Source organism: Mesoplodon mirus, assembly GCF_964341445.2.
Source record: "Mesoplodon mirus genome assembly, chromosome: 15".
Taxonomy (NCBI): domain Eukaryota; kingdom Metazoa; phylum Chordata; class Mammalia; order Artiodactyla; family Ziphiidae; genus Mesoplodon; species Mesoplodon mirus.
This window is the reverse complement of record NC_138991.1, coordinates 67839362-67860731: the sequence shown is the minus strand read 5'-3', so window position 1 is coordinate 67860731 and position 21370 is coordinate 67839362. Positions and strand designations below refer to the sequence as shown.

General features: G+C 50.1%; 1 protein-coding gene across 1 annotated transcript in view; it reads right to left on the bottom strand.

Annotated features, from left to right (window-relative positions):
* The window catches only part of SLC24A3 (solute carrier family 24 member 3), a gene marked incomplete at its 5' end in the record, with an annotated part of 470984 nt that overhangs the window by 188930 nt on the left and 260684 nt on the right, over positions 1-21370 (bottom strand). Inside the window, one exon of the mRNA XM_082644790.1 lies at positions 7950-8026. Coding sequence (XP_082500916.1) covers positions 7950-8026 — 77 coding nt within the window. The remainder of the gene's footprint in view (positions 1-7949; positions 8027-21370) is intronic.

The window sequence follows — 21370 nt, the reverse complement described above, 5'->3', positions numbered from 1 at the left end:
CAGGCACGCACAAGCTGTAAATACTAAGTGGGTACAGGTGGGGCATTATCCAGGCAGCGCCAGATGCTCTGCCAAGAGCTTTGCACGCCTATCTTCATGCATTCCTGAAAGCAGCCAGATGAGATGGGTGCTGCATTTACCTCCAGTGACCGATGGGGAAACTGGGGCTTGGCAAGGTAAAGCAGCTTGTCATGGCTACGCGGCTTATCGGTAGAAAAGCCAGGACTGACACTCAGGTGGGTTTCACTCAAAGTGCATGCTCTAAACCGCCAGGCTTTATATCCAGCTCTGGGTCCTGGAGAATCAACCACCAGCCAACCTGTGTGCAGCCCATGGTGCCTAATGGTCAGCCCTGGGTCGTCTGAACGAGGTCTCATGCAAGGAGAGGAGTGAGTAACTTAAGATCTATCGGAACATAATTTACCCTCTTTGTACTAATCCTCTCTGGACACCAGTTTTAGCTTTGACTTGACACTGACAAATTAAGGACGTGCTCAGCACTTTTCCAAGAGTAAACAGGAAATTCCACAAGCTCCTCTAATCATTTTTCTCTTCCAGGGTGAAATCCCTTAACTAAACACGTCTACCTCACCAGTGAGTTTGTGCCAGGACCTTGCTGACCAGATCCTGTGGGTCCCCTTAAATGTTAAAACCCCTGCGGCAGCCCCTCTCCCAGAGCCCTGGGCTTGGCGGAAATGCCAGTTGCACAGAGGTCTCTGGGACACTCCCTGTCCTGGTGCTCTCAAGGACGGGGCTGTCTCCCAGTGGGTCTGTCTCTGGTCCTTTGTGATGGGTTAAGCACAGGTGAGCTGCCCTTAGAGGGATGTGGGGTGGGGAGAAGGTGAAGACTAAAGAACCTAACATTTCCTGAGTTATCTACCATGTGCTCCCACTTTACAGATGTGGAAATTGAGGCCAGGAGAAGTTCTGTAACTTGTTCCAAAGCCCCCAGCATGTTGGTGATATACAAACTTTCTCACTCCTAATCTCAGTGTCCTACTCTCTCATCAAACATCCCATCCTGGTGGCCTGGCAGCGCCATCTCTGCATCCCGTTTCTTGGAGCTACTAAATCCATCAGAGGCTGGGGTAAAGGAGCAGCGCCTCTTTCCTGGTGACCTTTTATTCCCGGCCACCTCTGCTTCGTGATTTTGAGTTGACAACATAAGCAAAGGGAGGGATGATGCTGAGTTAGAATTCATCCCTAGGTTTTCTAGGGGAGCCCCTTCCACTTGTGGCTATTTAAATTTATATTAATTATAATAAAATTTAAAAGCAGACTAACCTCTCAGTCAGACAAACCACACTTCAAATGCTCAGTAGCCACAGGTGGCCAGCAGCCCCGGTATTGGAAGGAGCAGAGAGAGAACACCTCCATCAGCACAAAAAGCTACTAGAGAGCGCTGGTCTATACGAGTCTCAGGCCCAAAAAAGCAAAAGGATGGCCTTGGAGAGCTAAAAATAACCCCTGGGGCTGAGGTGGAGCTTTGACAATGCAAAGCTGCCTCTCCAAGTCAGCGCGGGGCGGGTGGGGGTGGGGGTGGGCAGGAAGGACCTCCTCCACCTCCTGCTGGTACCCCGGCCCCTCCATCCCCTGAGAACCGGCTAGGGCATCAATTAGTTTATTCTTTGGCTCTTAACAAAAGCAATCTAGGCCCCAGGGAAGGGAGTGGATCCAGGGAAACCATTTTCCAGACATTATAATTAAACAGATAACTGGAAGCAGCCCAGCCCACAAGGAAATGACATCCACCAGTGAGGCCCCTTCCAGAGAACCCCCTCCCCCGGGACTGAAAGGGGATTGAGCTCGGAGGAGTCAGGGAGAGGAAGGGACAGGCCTCTCCCCCAGGTTGCCAAGGAGCACATCCAAAGTAGCCTTCACCTCGCTCTGGGTGGGGGGTTAGCTTGGAGTTAGGGTGCAGGCTGCCAAGCCAAGAGTCCCCCTTCAGGATCCACCCACCCTCCTGTGCTTCAGTCACCCTGACTGATGAAGACCTGACCAAGTGTCGGGTCGGCTGGTGACCATGGTCTGGCAGGAAAAACACGAGGCTTCCGGGGGTTGTGAATTAATGGACAGTGAACAGTGCGGGTAGGGCGGGGAGTGAGCAAGCAGAGCAGGGGCAGAGGACACCAGGGGGAGCTGGGGCCAGCTCGGGGGCAGAGACGGCCTAGAGGGGGCGGGACAGAGAGCCAGGGCACGCAGGCACTCTGCTTGGGCTAGGCGGGCAATGCCGCGACATCAAGGAAATACAGACTGGACCTAGAGAGACCACAACTGCAGAGGGAGGACGATATCTGAACAGCCTCACCCTCGAATCCCAATCACATTTCACCACCTCTGTGCCAGCTGTTTTCCTCTGCAGCTCTGGGGAGACAGGAGGTCTTCATGGAATCACAAGACAGAAATGAGCAAGTTCTTGAGTTCAAAAAGCTGATCTGGGAATAAGGGAGAATCTGGATGCAGGCTCACAGAGTGAGTTTCCCCAATTCCCAGACCAGATTAAAAACTTCCGGGGCAGAGAAGGAGGAGAGAAATGTGGACAGGAACTGGGGGCTTGGGGAGACCACCAACCTTGGGGATCCAGCCCTGGACACCATCCTATGGGGATGCTGCAGGGACTGACATGAACGGTCCCCGTTGCTGCTCCTGAAGCACCTCCCTAGGTGGGAGCCCTCGCACGATGGCCCAGCACACGGCTCCTGCCTGTGCTTCTCAAACACCCACGCTGTTGGGAGCTCACCTCCTCTCGTCACGTGGGAGCCACTAAAATGGGCACTGGACACTGGGATGCAGTGAGGATGGAGATATGGACAAGGGAGTCCCCCCCCACCAGACAGAGCTGGCTGAAGGCAGACGGTCAGGGACCTCCTGGTGGCTTGAGCATCCCTTTGGCCACCCTGGGAAGCCTGATGTAACCCTAAAAGCTCCTCGGAGGAATAAGTCTCTTCCGTGGGCACAGAGTGTCTAGGTTTTAGAATATAAGGATGGATGCCAGACACATTCCCGTTGATGTTTCTTTCCTGGGCTGGTCCATGGGTGGGTCTGAGTCACTGGACCAGCTAGCAGCCCATCTTCCAGACTCAGCAGAATTTGCATTTGTAAGGCCTCCATGTTCATTTCCAGGAGTGCGATACTTTACCACCTCACACCCAAGCACGTAGAAATCTCTGCCCGCCGAAAGAGAGGAATCACACTAAAAATGCAAAAAGAAGGCTCAAACCTTAGGCAGAATCCCTTCGAAAGCTAACAAGGTACACAGGGGGCAGTTACTTCTGCTGTGGAGGCTGATTTATTAAAGACAGACCAGTCTTGAGAAATAATCTCAAATATTGATTACTTAAAGCTTCTTCACTGGAAGAGAAAATGTGGAGCCTGGCTCACAATCACAAAGATTCAGCTGTCTACATGCAGGATAAGCAGCAAAATTTCACAAGGTATTTATAAATCACCAACAAAAGCATGATTCCAGAAAGTTATTTCCAGGCTTGTTCATCCCTTTGGGGCAGGGTCCATGAGTTTCTAGGGTGTACATTTTCTCACAGACCAGGAACACTGCTTTCCGCATCTCAACGTTAGAACAGGCTGACTGTAAAGCAGGTTCTCAGACAAGTGTGTTTCCTTGGGGATAGTCATTGTTGATAAAGTTACACAGACGACGGATTTCCACTCTAGGAAGGAACCCATATGGAAAGAAAGTCGGAAGGACTCTTTTTCTAGTGCAATCTCAGGCCTGAGCATTTCTTTTTCTTTTTTTTTTTTTTTGCGGTACACGGGCCTCTCCCGTTGCGGAGCACAGGCTCCGGACGTGCAGGCTCAGGGGCCATGGATCACAGGCCCAGCTGCTCCGCGGAATGTGGGATCTTCCCGGACCGGGGCACGAACCCGTGTCCCCTGCATCGGCAGGCGGACTCTCAACCACTGCGCCACCAGGGAAGCCCATGGCCTGAGCATTTCTGACAGCCACAAAACCAGAAAGAGCCACGTGATTTCCACAAAGCTCACACAAAAGAGGGAAGTATTTGCGTGAAAGAAAAGAAAAAGAGAGGTAAGCTTTTTTGACAAGTAAGATTGAAGGATTGTTTCGGGGAGTCCTCAGAACCACCTGTGACCAGAGGCCAGCACCCGGCTGAGGTCAGCAGCTACGTGAAAAGCCTCCCATGAAAAGCAAACTCACAGGGTCTGTGTGGAAAGGGGTATGTGAGTTTAGGTGCAAATGTAAAGTTTCATCAGGTTTTGGGTTATACTCTGAAAGGCTCAGGCGCTCTGGTGGAGACCCCAAATCACTGCCAGTCGGTTCCCGGGGCCCTCTCCCTGGGGCAGGCTGGGGTGACAGGACACAGCTCTGGGACCCTCCCACAGAGGGCTTCCCTCGCCTCACTGGAGGAGGCCAGATGATGAGTCCCCACATCCCATTTATAATGTCCTGAGAGGTGCTCCCCAGGTACCTGGATTCTGGGACCCCTCCCCAAATGGCCCTGAGCCTTCCTCACCGGACTTCCTGGACCTTTGTCGCCTGACTGGGGAGCAGGCTGCTCTGGGTCACCTCTGGCCGTGCCTGATCCACTTCCCCAGGCGAGGAGGGATGGCGACTGCGGGCTGCTTCCCCGCACTTCCAAGCCAGCAGCCGAGTCCCCTCTTGGTACCTCCCACCCTCCCACCTTAGTTTCCGCTCACTCCAGACCCCTGGACTCGAGGGTCTACATCTTCGATCACGGGTTTCTGGTTCCTGCCTGGAATCCCTTCCCCCTTCACCTTTAGAAAATGCCTGCCCGCTTTTCAAACCCACTCAGCTGCCCCCAGCACTGGATGGAGGCTTCACTGCGTTCCCACGGCCCTGGGGGGACCACGGCCACGCTCACACACCGTGGGAGCGGTCCAGAGTTGGGCCTGCCTACAAGACAGCGGGCTCCTGCAGGGTGAGCCGTGTTCGGGCTTTTAGAAGGGTCCAGCCCGGTGCCACCATGTTGCAGGGGCTTGGAGATGCTTTCCAGCAGGCTGAGTGCAGGAACCTGTATGTAGCTCCTGTAGCTCTGACTCATGCATTTATCTGTCCACTGGCCACCGAAACGGCTCAGGTTAGCCCTGGCAGCCTTTCTTACATCCAACAACGTTCATCTGACAATTTCTGAGCGCCTTAACTGTGCTGGGTGCCATAGTGGGTGGAGGGGTAAAAAGAATGGTTGTCTCAGTGCTGAACAATCAGGGACTGAGCAGCTTTTGTTGTGTGACTCTTCAGACGCTGCATAAGGGTTTCTCGTGGTGCTCAGGTCCCCCCAGGGGGCTTATACTCTCAAGGGTAAGATAACATAGACTTGCTCCTTGACCCTGGGGAGGCCACCAGCAGGCCCACCCTGACAGGTGGAGAAGAGGGGCCCCTCCTGGGCCGAGCCCAGCCCCGTCCTGCACCTGCCTGCACGTGGACCGCCCCCCCTAGGCAGCAGGTCAGGCTTCTCCACCGGGGTCTCCTCCCTCTGAGAGGTGGGTCCGGGGAGGAGGCCTGCGCAGGCCTTGGCCACAGGTCCAGGCTGCCTGGGTGGAGAATTCTGAAATTCTGGGTGCCTGGAGCGTGGTCTTGAAGGGGTAGACACTGACCTTGTCCCCTGGATTCCCTGCCCTGTGGTTTCTATGATGCAGGGCCCAGGGCCGAGGATGGGGATCAGAACCAGTGATGACAAAGTGTGAAGCTGCAGGCTTATGTTTACTCTTTTAGGCACGTGGGGAAAAAAAGCACCCTTAAGCAAAGGGGGGAATTACCCTTGTTTGTCTGCTTGGCCTTCATGCCTGCCTGGGATGCACTGCCACAGAGGGCAGAGGCCTTACGGGGACCCTCGGCTCACGAAGGACAAGGCACACGCACCCTCCTCTGCCTTCAGCTGGATTCACAGGACCCCAGTGGGAAGTGGAGCCCCGCCATCGGCCGACAACAGCACTGCCTTGGGAGACGGAAGCTCGTGCCGTCGGGCCCGGGCCGAGAGTGGAAGCCTCATCTCTCAGATGCCGAGGCATCAGGGCGCTAAGCCTGCTGGGGCGTTCTGGACCCGACGCAGTGCCTGGGCCTTCTCAGCCTGGTGACCGGGAAGGCTCCCTGGTGCCAGGGGTGGCAGCTGGCATCCACAGTAACTGCTCTGTGCCTGTAATTGTCCTGAAGGGCAGGAGGCTGCAGAGTCTGCTTTGTCGTTTGGTATTTTTAGAGAATGTCTTTGCTAACAGAAGATCCCTCATGCCTTTTTTTCAGGCAGAGTATTGGCCGGTTGGGGTGAGTGGGGAAAGACATTCACCAGGAAGGGAGTCACGCTGAGGGCAGCTTACGGGTCCAGAGGGTAAATATCTCACCAGAAGCCACGCACAAAGCAAGGAGCACAGAACTGGGCCCCAACCCACGTCTGGTCTGACTCCAGAGCCCAGGGTGTGCCCACTGACCTACTCAGGTCAGGTGTGGATGGAAAAGTAAGGTCTCTGTCCCCTCCCCTGAGTCATGGTGTATGTGTGACTGCAATAGAGGCCGCTAGAAACGATGAGTGTGACTTCCGAGGCCGGGCCATTCAGGCCACGGGCTTCTTCCTTGTCACCGTGACCCTCCCTCTGCAAACCCTCAGCTGCCACGTGGAGCCACACTGGAGGGGCCACACCGAGGTGCTCTGGTCAGCAGTCGCAGCCGGGCTAGTCCTCTGGGCACTGCAGACATGGACAGCAAACAAGGGAGTGGACAGCAATGGCTCCAGCCCCAGCCACCGGCGTCACCACCAGCCAACCGAATCGTCCCACCCCGGGCCCCGGATCCGGGGGTACAGCATCCCCTCTGTGCTCTTTCTGAACTACTGACCCCTGAAACCCACGAGAAACAGAAAGTGGTTATTGGGTGGGTCACTAAATTTGGAGACTGTTTCCCAGCAATAAATAACCGGAATGGAATTAAGAGCATTCCGGGGGAGAGTGAACGCCGCCGAGGTGGGAAAGCACAGTGACGAACCCAGTGGAGCCTCTGCCCTGGGTCTTTCTGGTTCTGCAGCCACTCCTTCGAGACACCTTCACCCCTGCACCCTCCCCAAACTCTCCGAATGGGGACAAGAAAAATCAAAGGCCTTCACTGGGCTTGTGGACGAAGTGCTGGGGCAGTGGTGGATATTAAGAGCCAGAACACACTTTTATGGACCACCTACTACGTGCCATTACATTTCATCCACGAATTTAACAAACACTTTGGCCCCATCATGTGCCAGGAACAGGTCTGGGAAGGAAGCCACGCACAAAACCACATCCCTGTTCTCATGGGGCTGAGGTGTGAGTGAGGGTGACGGGTAATACGCAAATAACTCTATAACATTATGTCACAGAGTGCCCGGTGCTGTGGAGAAAAGTAAAGCCGGGTAAGGGGAAGGACAGGCAGTTTACAAAGGCTGGTTGGGAAAGGAAGGCCTCCCCAGGAAGGTGGCATTTCAGCAGAGAGAGCCCATGCTCTGCCTGACCTCAGAACCCACGCCCTGGGCATGGGTATCAGGGAAAGAAAAATCCAGGTATCTTCCAGTGTACACACCTGTGGCCTCTTAGAAACAGTGCATTTGGATACACACTTCCATATATAAAATAGATAAACAACAAGGACTAACTGTAAAGCACAGGGAACTATACTCAATATCTTGTAATAACTTATAATGGAAAAGAATCTGAAAAAGAATAGGTACACTACATATATACACACATATATATATTACGTAACTGAATCACCGTGCTCCACACCGGAAACATTGTAAATCAACTATACTTCAATAAAAACATTTTTTAAAAAGTACCTTTGGAGATCACCCTCCATGGGGCTCACAGGCCCCCCACCAGGTATGTGAGCAGGAGGGGAGACTCCTCTGAGGGCACCTCTCTGCACCCCCCACCCCCAGACCCCCGCCAGGCCTTCCCTCCGGCCCTGAAGGCAGGGCCACCAGAGGGGTACTTACACAGAGCACGTGGAGGACCACCGCCCCCTGCCTTCTGTCCTCGTTGGTGAAGATGTCATTGGGGAACTCGTGCAGGGCTACAGAGGGGAGAGAGAAAACCAGCTCAGTACAGGTGACAACACGTTCAGGGCGGGAGGTCTGGGACAGCGCTGCCATCCTCGTTCTGATATGGGGTCCACGAACCTGGATGAGGAAAGATTACATCTTCATGCTCACAAATCTCTAACTGGAATTTGGTGTTTCCTCCAGATAAGAATGGAGGCAACAAACTGCAGCTATGCTAGAAGCACCCGGGCTCTGCCCCCAGGAGACACGTTCATGGTCCTCTGTCCTGCCATCCGCATGGCTCACTCATCACTTTAGCCTGAGGGTGGCTTGCAGACCGCCACCTGTGACCAAGGGTTCATGAGAAAACACGGGAACCACGATCGTGCAGGTCTACCTTCTAACACAGTGACAACTTCATTTCAGTGGTTCAGTCTCCCTCTGTCACCGCACACATCTTGCAAACACTGAAATGTTTTCCTGAGCAGAGGTCTGCAGGCTTCAGGGATTACCCAGGGGTCCGTGGCACACACAGGATTAAGTCCCTGCTCTAAACTGTCCCTCGGTCCCTCCTTTCCTTGTCCCACTCCTTCCCTGGCCTGGGGCCTGGACCTCTTACGACTCCCTCCCGGCTCTCACTTCTATAACACATTGCCCTCCCCTCCCCAGGGAGTCCAGTACAGTGCAGAAACCATGAGAAATCATCCTTTTTGCCCACCTTCCAAACCCAGGACGCTGATGGCCGCTGTGAGGCAAAGCTAAGGAGAGGGAACCCTGCAGGGCAGGCCTGTCTCTCACCCTCGGGCACCCAGAGCCCAGATTTCCTGTCACCGTCCGGCCCACCGTGCGCCTGGACCTGGCCGACCCTGCGCCCCACTCCGTGGTTCTGAAGATGACAAGCCCCGCCCACAGGTCCTTCCTGATGTGCCCTTTGTCTGTATGAACTCTCAGCGCCTGTGGGACCGGCTGGCTGCTGACAGGCCGGGATGGGCACAGACGGAGGCTCTGAGGGCAGGACGGCCACACAGACTCGTGCAGAGTTGACAACGGCGCACGCAGTGAGCTCTGCTCTGGCAGGCATGGGCCCTGCACTTCGCACCCACTATGCCTCTGACCCGGGACGGGAAGCTGCTGCTCCCGTGCTGTAGACGAGGAACCCGAGGGGCAGCCAGACTGGACACCAAGCTAGCGGTTCCACAACGAGGACCAGGCACCCGGCAGACGGGCCGGGGCCACCCTCACTGCTGTGATCCCGGCTCCCGGCATCTATTTCGCATCTTACTCCACCCGGTAACCTCTTCCTTCTGGGGGCCCCCTCCAAGCAGGGCACCTGATCTGATCTAAATTCTGCCTCCACACACCAGAGGGAAGCAGGTGGGCCGTTTGTTCCTTTGCATTTCTCTGTGCAGCTGCCATGGGGCTTTTCAGCACCGGGCAGTTCCTGGGTAAATGTGGCCATCCCATTGCCCACCTACCCCCAGAAGTGGAGACTGGTTGGTCGGCCTGGTTAGTGTATCGATCAGGACAGCCGTCATCCTGGGGAAGCTGAAACCAGGGTCTGCCCTGCAATGGGCGCCACGCAGAACATTCATGCGTGGGGACCGCTTACCGTCAGCGAGGAGGAGGTGGGAAAAGTGAGGGGGCATCGAGGCAGCTCTGGTGCTGATACATGGAAGCCAGCTACCTTCATCCCTCCTACCCCACCCTGGCTGAGGGCAGCAGGGAGTGAAGGCCACGGTGCAGGCAGCCTCGCCAGTCTGCGTCTGCAAGGCGCCCACACCGTGCCAGCTCCGTCATCCCTGCCTCTCTACCAGGACCTGCAGGAACGGTTTGATCAAGGGTACTATGTCAGTATGTGATACATTTATGTTTTGAATCCAGGCATTTTGGTTTTTAAATCCCCTTGGCACTCAACAGTGAGTGGAATGACCATGACCAGGTGGATCCTCCGGGCTTTGAGTTTTGGTAGGGGAGGGTCTCGGCAGAGGTCTGGATGCCCAGCCAACCCTGGGACCTGGCTGGGGCTCTTGGATAGGACCAGGCTGAGGGCTGTGCCTTTGGATGGGGAAGGACCCACAGAGCCCAGTGCTGACGCCAGAGGGGCTGACTGCTGTCCAAAGTCCTGGCCAAGCACGTGTTGGGTGGGGGTGGGGTGGGGGGACAGGAGGGGGGAGTGGGCTTGGGGACCACAGCACTCTCCTTCAGGCTCCTCCTTCCTTACGGCTCAGGGACCCTCCTCCCTCTCTCTCTGGGGAGTGGGAGGCTTGGCAGTGTCCCCGTCTTGATCTGCTCTTCCTGGCCTGGTGCCTGATTCATCACCAGCCGGAAACTCCTAGTCCCCAGTCAAGGGTGTCTCCTCCTGTCGGAACCCATGACTGGCCATGGAAAGCGTCCTCAGTTGGGCATCTGGAGCTGTGAGGGTCACACCCAGGCCTCCCACGGTGTGGCCTCTGTCGACGTGCCACTTCACCTCTGCGGGCCTCAATCCACCTGTTGGCCCATCTGAAAAATGGCTGCGGTTCCTCATCTCCGCTCCCTCCGGTCCACGCACACAGTACGGTCAGTGCATACAGCAGGTGCCTAATAAGTGTCAGCAGGATGAAGAGCTCTGAAGGGAGGGGACTGGGACACTGACTGGGGATGGAGTGAGTCAGCCTTCCCCGGCTGGCCCTACTGTTCAAGAAAACAGCTGCCGGCAGTGGCTGAGCTTGCTTCTCTGAGGCCGAGGAAGCCCCACCTGAGGCTGGCACAGACTCTGGGACACAAACACGCCCCAGAAATGGTGCTTTCAGAAAAGCTGCAGTTGCCCAAGAAGAGTGAACGGAGACAGGGTGGACCGCTGGACTGGAAGACTCTGCCCAGCACTTCTTGGCCTCAGTTTCCTCATCTGTAAAACCAGGCGGGGCCTGCAGTGCCTCCCCGCAGAGCTGATGGAGGTACTGATGCCATCCCAGCTGCCCTCCACTTGGCGGCGCTTCTTGCATCCAAATCCAAAAGAACCAAGGGCATTTCTTAAGGCCTGAGCTAGGGCGCTCACCATCGCTGGGAACTTGACGTTATCCTGGGACTGTTGGTTAGATTCCATGTAAGAACCCACTATGGGGCATCAGGGCTGGGTTCACATCCCACCTATACCACTCACAGGTTATCTTTTCTCCTCTCTGAGCCCACCTCCTTCATCTGTGAGATGATGTGTGGATGCCATCCGTGCAGTGTTGCTGGGAAGAGCACAGACAGCGTGTGTGAAACACCTCCCGCCATGTTTCCCGGGTACCTGCTGCATTTCTTCCTAATTATAATGATGGTGGGATGCTGCCCGGCAGGGGGCTGAGGACACATTCCTCACGGTGTTGGTGTTAAAATCCACCAGTCACCAACTCCTGCCTGCCTGGCCTCTGCGTCTGTTTCTCCAGGGTAGCGTTCAGTCCGAAGCAGCTGCGTGAGTGCATGAGCCTCTGGTAAGTGCTTCCCTGTTCGGGCTGTTGGGAGCCCGAGGTTCCCGTGTCAGGCTAGGAACAGCAACACATCCAGCTGAGGGTTCCCCGAAACACCTTCAAAATCCTCAAAGTCTCTTTCTGCTCCTCTTTCTCTCCCCCAATTTTCTTTCCAGCACATCTTGCCAGCCCCGGGGCGGCAGAGGCAAGCAGTGCTGTTCCCATGGAAACCACAGAGCCTGGAGGGAGCGGATTCCCCTTACCAAGGCAACGGCAATCAGCGGCCTGCTTCTCTCTCCTGGCTGCTTTCCTGAGGTCTGAGTTTGACGAGTCTAAATGGCGGTTTGAAGGGGATGGAGAATTTTTTGGTTTTTTTTTTTTTTTTTTAAATGCAGCAGGGGCTTTCACAGCATCTTTAGACGTACTAATTTTGTATTGATCCAATGGAGCGGCCCACAGTGAAGATCAACACACCTGAAAAGGCCAGGCTCCCTTAAAACACCAGAGTGAAAGGAATCTGTGCGGCTGCAACCAACACAACGCCCTGCTCTCATCCAGGGTTTGTTTGGGGTTTTTTTTGTAATTTTTGTGTGTGTGTGTGTGTGTGTGGTACGTGGGCCTCTCACTGTTGTGGCCTCTCCCATTGCGGAGCACAGGCTCCGGACGCGCAGGCTCAGCGGCCATGGCTCACGGGCCCAGCTGCTCCGCGGCATGTGGGATCCTCCCAGACCGGGGCACGAACCCGTGTCCCCTGCATCGGCAGGCAGACTCTCAACCACTGCGCCACCAGGGAAGCCCCTGTTTACTTTTTTAATCACAAAATACCTAGAGCATCTTGATTGGCCCCTTGGGGATCGCACCAAAGATTGGGGTCTTGACACTGCCCAACTCCTCCCCTGCAGCAATGGGTGATGTCACGCTTCTCTTTTAGACGCTTTGATCTGTCCTGGTGCTCCCCCACCCCTCGTCCCCGTGATGCCTGCTGCTCCCTGGTACCCTGGCACGAACACTGGAAAACCCAGCCTGCCAGGTATGGTAACACTCAGCCTCCCACAGAGCCTTCCCGACCCTCTTTTGGTGGCCCTGTCATACTCTGTGTGTACCCAACACGTGACTTTCCAACAAACTGCAGTCGTACCTTGGACACAACCACCCTGTGAGCTCCCGGAGGGCAGGACCTCTCTCTGGGTAGCACCCACCAGGTCCGGGTCCACGAAAGAGAATGACAAATACCAAGTGAATGGACTCAGAGAGCCCTTCTCCCAGGACACAGCTTTTGTGTACACCTAGGACAGAATTATTAGCTGAGAAAGGACACTGAGAGGGACAATTCAATAAAACACCCAACAGCTGGATTCCAACTTGGATGGCCTTTCAGCCTGTGGACAAATATCCCATTTCTTCTTGTTCCAAGACCTGGAAGGAGCACACGTGTAGGCCCGCTGCATGGTTAGATGGGACCATGCCGTATGCTTTGGTTAATGAAATGTGAACAAAACAACAGGCTGTCTGCCCTTTCTAGGCAGACTTTCACAGCCGGTGTCTGACTTACTACCTTGCGCGTTCTTGGCTAAGCCTTCATGGAAACATCTGTCAGGATGAATCTTCCATCAGCCTGGTCCCTGAGTAACTGATATCAGAATCCCATACCCCTGACGTGCACATTTGGTAGCATGAGTAATAAACAGCATTTGTATTCTTCTTAGCCACTGAGATTTGGGGCTGTTTGTTACCCAGCATATCCAAGCAATGCAATAGCAAACATGTCCTCAGCATCCCTACAGCATTTTGCACGTGAAGCTTCGAGGCAACCTTTGGTTTCTTCTGTCTTCTCCACTAGACTGGGGAAGGGTGGGTAAGGCTGGAGGAAATTTATTCTTCTTTGTATCACCTGTGCCTACCTAAGCACCTGTAATAGACAGTTGCTTAATGAGTGTTTGTTGATCAAATGAACACATTTGTCATGAATGAAGGCCCCTGAACAAAATTACCTGCAAAAGAATCTGTGAAAGTGGATGTATCCACAACTTGAAAAGTTTCAGGCTCACCTCACAGTGGTCAGAATGGCCATCATCAAAAAATTTACAAACAATAAATGCTGGAGGGGTGTGGAGAAAAGGGAATCCTCCTACACTGTTGGTGGGAATGTACATTGGTACAGCCACTATGGAGAACAGTATGGAGGTTCCTTAAAAAACTAAAAGCAGAGCTACCATATGACCCAGCAATCCCACTCCTGAGCATATACCCAGAGAAAACCATAACTCGAAAAGACGCATGCACCCCAGTGTTCACTGCAGCACTATTTACAATAACCAGGACATGGAAGCAACCTAAGTGTCCATCAACCGAGGAACGGATAAAGATGTGGTACATATATACAGTGGAATATTACTCAGCAATAAAAAGAATAACAAAATAATGCCATTTGCAGCAACATGGATGGACTCAGAGATTGTCATACTGAGTAAAGTAAGTCAGACACAGAAAGACAAATATCATGATATTGCTTATATGTGGAATCTAAAAAACGGGGTACAAATGAACTTATTTACAAAACAGAAATAGAGTCACAGATGTAGAAAACAAACTTATGGTTACCAGGGGAAAAGGGGGGGAGGGATAAATTGGGAGATTGGGATTGACATTTACACACTACCATATGTAAAACAGATAACTAATGAGAACCTACTGTATAGCACAGGGGATTACTCAATACTCTGTAATGGCCTATATGGGAAAAGAATCTAAAAAAAAAAAAGAGTGGATACATGTATATGTATAACTGATTCACTTTGCTGTACACCTGAAACTAACACAACGTTGTAAATCAACTATTTTCCAATTAAAAAAAAAAAAGAACAGTTTCAGGCATTTCAGGCTTCATGAGGCTGAGCAGAACACGGGGGTACAAGGGGGAGCCTGATGGCAACAGGAGGGTGCAGGCTGCTGTGAGGTCATCAATGGAATTTGCGTCTCACTCTAAGGACTGTCAATAACAATGGAAACTTTATTAACAAATCAAAATTGTGCCAAAAAAGTACTTATTTAGCCCTTACCATGCATATTCTGGGTACTGTACTTAACCCCAGTCCCAGAAAGATAAAGGATGCACAGTCCCGATCATTGAGGATTTAACAGATGAGTGAACAAAAGGTTAGGCTGGAAGCAAGGGAAGCCTCAAGTCTGAAATCACACCAATAATTTAAGCATCCTGAATTGAAGCACAGAACTAATCTTTATGGAGTACTGTAAATATGTATTTACCACTTTTTCATTGCTTCTATGGGATAGCAATCATTATCCTCAACTTATAGATGAGCAAACCAAGGCCCAAAGAAGGCAAGTAACCAGCCCATGTTCACACCACATTCATGGAGGAGCTGTCATAGTTGAGGTCTGACTTTCTAGCATGTTGGTCCCTCTGTATTAGAAAAGGCAAATGGACCATTTTTTTCCCTTGACTTTTAAGGGTGCCAGTCCTCCCTTTCAAAAGCCAGAAACGAAGTCCTGGACTCAAATGGGTTGCTGTGTGTGTGGAAGCAAGATGGTGGATAACATCTCTGTGAAGGAGGATGTAACACGGGTCATGGTAACCTGAAGCCTCAATCTAGGGTCCCTCAAACTATTACTCAAAAAGGTAGCAGAGTCAAATTCACTGACAAAGGTCGTCTCAGCCAAATGCTTATGTGGTGACATTTGCTTACCACAGGAAGCCAGGGTTTTATAAGAGCCTGAACACCTGGATTTGAAGCCCTCCTTCACCACTCATGAGCTCTGTCGCCTTGGAAAAAATTCCTGAGCCTTTTCCAGTCTTAATTTCTTAATGTGCAAATGAGAGAATGAAAACAATAGCAGTTTATACAGTTATTATGAGGATTAACTGTGATGATCCTTAGGAAATATGTAGTACCTAGAATCAGGTAAGTAATGATTAAATGGTAGGTCCTTTTACTCTATTAAATAATGGAGAAGGAGAAATAGGGACAGCGGGTGTTTCCCAAGGCATCAACGCCCTGCCCACCTTCCTGGGGTCCTACCATTTTCAGCCTGGGTAACCCCCAGCACTTGCATCTCTTTGCCTGAGGGCTTTCTCCAAAGCTGAGGATGGGAGCTCTGCCCAGATCCTGCAGGCTGGATGAGCTGGAGAATCCCTATGGCTCTTTGCCCCAGGAGAAGCCCTCCACCAAAGTCTGATGAGAGGTGGGTGTATAAGTACCCCAGCTCCCTCACCGCTTGGCTGAGAGAACTGAGGTGTATTCTGGGCTGTTTGCTACAGTTCTCAGCGGGATTAAGCTCTAGCTGCCCAGAGTGACAACTGGCTTTGTAACACTCCTTTGATTGGCTGCCTTCCCCTCCCTGTCTCCTTTCCTGACTCCCCTATCTAAACCATCTCCAAAATAAACTTGTACTTGAGTCTGCCTGAGGGCCTACTTCTGGCAAATCCATATTTAGACAGGGGAAGCTAGGAATTTTGCACTCTTGCATCCCTCCATTTCAACAAAGGTTAGTCTTTCCAGCAGAGAAGTCATCCATATTCAGGTGAATTTTCCCTCTAGTAATGGCCTCATTTCCATGCATTTATAGAGAAGTGATGCATCCTGCATTGTCAACAGCAGCACAGAACCACCTCCCTCCTGAATTCAGGTTGGGAGATGGTCTATGCCCCTTTTTCATGGTGCAGAAGTTGATCCAACACCCATGACAAGCTCCTCGATTTCCACTCCAGAGCTCTTTTTCTCATGTCCATATTGGCAAAAGATTTTAAACAATCATCCCACAAGCTTTTCTCCTGGAAGGGAACAGACATTCTTTGCAACTGAAGAACCCCAGTCATTAGTTACATAGAATTTTGGCCTGGCAGGGCCCTGAAATGTAATTTGATGAACTAGAAACATATTTCTTTATCAATAATAAAACACCAAGGCACCCATGCTGCTCAAGTGCCTGAGCCAGCAGCTACTGTAGAAAATACAGTGATCCCATGAATAATGCTGTGTTCTCAGGCCACAGGCATAGCCGCAGAGGGAAGGAGGCCTCTTTGCAGAGGCAAGAGCCTACCACTCGCAGTTGTTGCTCCTGTGGGATCATCACAGCTGTGTCAGTCATGAATTCTTATTAAAGGAAATGAAATATTTATGGTAAAGAGCTCCGTGGTGTTCAGAACTTTATGCTCTCCTTGGGCTGATCTGTTCCTCAAAATGCCCCTTGGTGCCAATGGCAGAGACAGAACATTTGGATGGATGAACTGGGGTCTGACCCAGGTATTGCATCTCTTGTGTTCCCATGTCTGCTTCTCGATCCAGAGAAATACAGACCAACAAGTGGGTTTCTGATGTATGCAGAAACCCACTACATGGCTCCAACCCACGAGGGTTGGAAAGAATGTCCATTCCTTCTCAGCACCCTTGGAGAGGATGAGGCTACGTGAAAAACTTTCCTAGGAGAAATGTCATTAAAATAGTTATTTTTGAATGTAACAATTCCCTACAGGAATCTATGTTGAAAACGTTCACTCTTTAAGCATTTATTCTACTGAAGATGAAGTGTGCATGCCAAATGGCTGGCAGTTTCAAAATCAGTGATTTTTAAAAATGTTCACTCATCACATTTCAGAGCTAGAAGCAACCTTTAGTGTTCTATTGGTCTGTAGATGGAAAGGTAGTTAGCAGAAGGATTTGGTGAGAAGCACTGTTAAAGTTCTCCTCTGCTTCCCCTTTTAAAACCTGCTTTCTTTTTCTCCATGATGTTATTCCATGATCATCAATCTCAGGGATAGAAAGTAGATCTCATCTCATATGTTCATCAGTTGATTGGTAATGACTGACGGTTAGGCTGCATCTTAGATGGGGTTCACTGTGGTAGAGCATCGTGATCTGCTAACAATGTCTGCCATGGTTATGGGAAAGGAAACGGGGGCATGTGTGCTTCTTATTTCCCTGCGCTGAAGCTTTGCTGACAAAATCCTAAAAAGAAAGAATAACTGGCCCTTGTTACTCCTGGTGATAGTGGTAACTGTCATTTCCTTTGATCTGCACCTGATTTCGAGTATAATCCATTGAAAAGCTGGAGGGAGATTAAAAGTGCTTCAATAATCGATTATATCTCAATTAAAAACAACATATTCAGAACTCATACTGAAAAAAAAAAAGTTTCAATATGATCGCCCAAGTATGCCAAATATATTCAAGCAGATGTATTAGGTGGTTACCCATTTATAAAATATTATCTTGAAATCTAGTCTATAATAATGAAATAAATATCTAAGAAAACTCACAGCTAGTTGTAGGAAGAGATGTAAATAAATAGACAAACTATTGGCTAATTCAGTTGGCAAAATACAAGCTGTATTTACTCTTAATTTAGTATTTGGCAACCCCTGGACTCTCCTTGAGGGAAAAATGAAGATGTTACCTGGAGGAAACCATTTTCCCTTTATGTTACCATACATTAGATACTTTTGACAATTTACCTATGGTTTGGGGTCAAAACACTCAAGGATCTTCTAGTTACACCAGAAACTCTTTGAAGGTTAGACTAGAACTCAAGGCTTTTTTTGTTGGATCATTAAGTTTGTGCATCCAAAGTCTAGATTCCAACTATCACGGATCCATCTTTTGGAAAATATCTGTCACTGAATATGAATGAAAATTAAGAGGAGTATAATTAATCCTAAACAAAAAGTAATTCTTATAGCCATTTCTCTCCATTTTCTTAGCCCATCACTGGGCTCAAGTAACGGCACATTACAGCTTTGAGTGAAAGAGACTAAATGCCTTTTGATTCCACAATGGACTCTGTTCTCCAGCTAGGCTCTCAGGGTATAGACCAAGGGTATATATGAACTGATGACAAAAAAGATTTCTTAAGAAAGCCTTGTGCTGTCTTGTATTTAGCAGAGCAAAACTGGCCACAGTTTGGAGCAGGCAGGTCAAAGCAAGAGGATCTAGAATCTACTTGAGGTGTGTCTAGTAATTTTTGACTGTATATTCGACTGTACAGATGATGCACTGAGGAGACTCTGGATTCTGGTGTCTTCCTCAGAAGAGTGCTGAGTTTTGTTGGAGCAGAAAGTTAAATTAGTGGTGGGTCATCTCTGGTGCTGGTCTTAGGCTTTTTTTCTAATAAATGCTATTTTTATTATACTCTTAGTCCTGATATACGGTCCTTAGGTTTTCAATGGAAAGTCTGAGCTGTTCAAGCAACCCTCTTTAACTTTGGCGACTTGAACTGCAAACTCTGTCTCCCCAGCGCTGGTAGCTACTGAAATCTCTACTCGGCAGTTCCAGCCTTTCAGCTGCTGCTCCCCAGGAACTGCCTGGAGTTGCCCCGAAGGCATGCACAATTTTGGGGTCAGTCAAGAATTTGAGGGGAATTTATATGCATGTTTTGGGCTCTCTCTCTGTGAATTCTTCCTTTCTGGGATGTCCCCCAAATTCCAGCTGCTCGGGAGCTCCTCACTCTAATCTCTGATATCTCAGTCCAATAAGATCACGGGTGTAACTCTGCTAGAGCTCTATCCCCATGCAGTGCACACATCCTGGGAACTTGCACTGGGAAAAGCCAATGGGTGTGGCCCTCGCACAGTGTGGTTCCCTTCTCTGAAACATCATAAACCCTCCAGTCTCTGGCTTGCTTTATTTATTCACTTTCCAGAGCTTTTAAACAATTGTCTTTCTTTATTCTGTTCAGAGTTGATAACTGTTCCTACAGGAGCATTAATCCAATGCATCCAATGATGGGAAGTCAAGTCCAGAATATATCCTAGATCATAATCTGCAGCAGAAAATTTCCAGTGAACTAAATGCACGTGACATGTTCCCCAAACTTGCTACTAGCTGCATTAAGTCCTCCATGGAACTAATGCAGCCCGAAATAACTGTGTGACCCACTGGTAAATAGCATGCTGGGGAAAGTGAAGGTCACTGGATGGGCTGGCAAGTTATGATGAAAGGGCTGGGAGGTGACCTAATTTCATACCAACTCACATGGTTAAACCAAGGATTGGACATAGCGCACTCAGTACAGTGGAAGATTCAGGAAGAGATCCTGCAGGCTTCCAAAGCCCTCAGCTATAAATATTTCAAGGTCAAGGCCATCCAAAGACACATCTGTGGCAGTTCTGATGTCTCTGAAGGTGATGCCCGAAGGCTCAGAAGCAAGAAACTGTGTTAGGAGGCAAAGTGATACCAGAAACCAGTTACAGCCAAGGCAGGGAAATCACATCCCACTTTCCTTTTGGAGTCTGGAGGAATACACGTTCCCCAAAGTGTCAGATTTTGATGTCGCACATGAAGCTGGCAAACTGGAATTCACAGCAATAGAAGGCAGGTGTTTAATAAAGGCTTTCCAAGTCCAGACTAATTTATGAAGCTTCAGAAACAGAAAAGAAAGGTAGGCAGCAAACAAACTTTTGACTAAAACAGGCCATTACATAAAGCACATAAAAGTAGTAATGTTTAATATTCTTTTAAAGGAAGAAAAGGAAAATTCTGCTCAGTTCCTGAGTTGGTTGAGACCAAACTCATAAATACCACAACTTGTGTTAAAAATAAGGCGGAAGGAAAGGTTTCACTTTGTTCTGGTGTCAGAACTCCCTCACATTCCCTGTGACAAGTCAATGATTGCTTGCCCCCTTCAGAATCTACGATTTTTTGTCTTTTCTGGCTAGCTTGTGTCTTTCTATGTGCTTATATTTCATTACAGGGTTGGTTGGAGTTGAAAACAGTCAAAGAACTCCTTAAAGAAATCAACATGATTATTTTGGGATAGGAAGATGCAGAGGCGGTGGCATAAATTTTGTGATGTAATAAACTTCATCATGATGTCACAGAGGCCAGAGGCAAACGTACGCATTTACTGTCATAAACCAGGAAAAATCTTGGGCCTATTTGAGGCAAAGGCTAATCAAAGGCAATGAACATCCTCTCTCCACCCCCACCATCCAAGGACTGTTTTAACACGTACTTAAGGATGTGGGCCTGCAGTTCACCTGGCACACTGGACAGGTGGGTAGGGTGGGATGACTTAGCAGACTTTCAAAGGATGAAAAAGAAGTTCATATCATTACTTCTTTGACCTTTTCTCATGTAAACACCGAATTTGGGCGCATTTCATATAGATCGATGGAGAAAACCTACTGAAATAATTTTTTAAAGGAGAGACCCTTTTGATGTTTGAGATATGTATTTTTGGGGTGTGGGAGGGAACAAATAATATTATTATTCTAGGATCGACTCCGATGTTTATGTTTTCTTGCATCGCTCAAATAAATATGATCAGACTCTCAAACTTAACTGCGTAAAGATCTCTGATGTCCTAGGTAACATGAAGATGAGGAGATGGGCAGAGGGGCTGCTTTTTCATCTGAAGATGGAAATGGCAAACTCCTTGGGGGTCCTGGACCAAGGAAACAAGGTCCGGCATAATCAATCACCGGCTAATCTAAGAGGCCGGTGGTCAGGTGCCTACAGGTGGGAGGGCTGGCGAGAGCTGCATTATCTATGACCCAGAAGCAGAGCAGATCAAGTGGCTTATTCTCAGTGATTTTAAGCAAATGGTTCTCTCCAAGGGTACAAGGTTCCTTTGAGAATGATTCAAAGACCAAAAAGACTCTGATTTCTTTATGATCACAGATGCATCCTGTAATGCTAGCAGGCTTTTCAGGGACACAGATGTGCACACAGACGTTTCTCCATCCATTTAACTCAACAATGCACGGCGTAGTTGTTACACCCACCATGCTGGTCTAACTCTGGCAGAGGAAAACTAGGGTGCAGACCACACAGCCTTGCCCTCCTGAAGTCTGCAGCCCAGTTGAGGAAGCCAGATTTAAGTGTGCAAACACACAAATTGGAGAACAATAGAAAGCAGGCTATATCCCCAAACATATACGTAGGTATATATGTGCACACACATATGTGTATGTGTATATGATACATA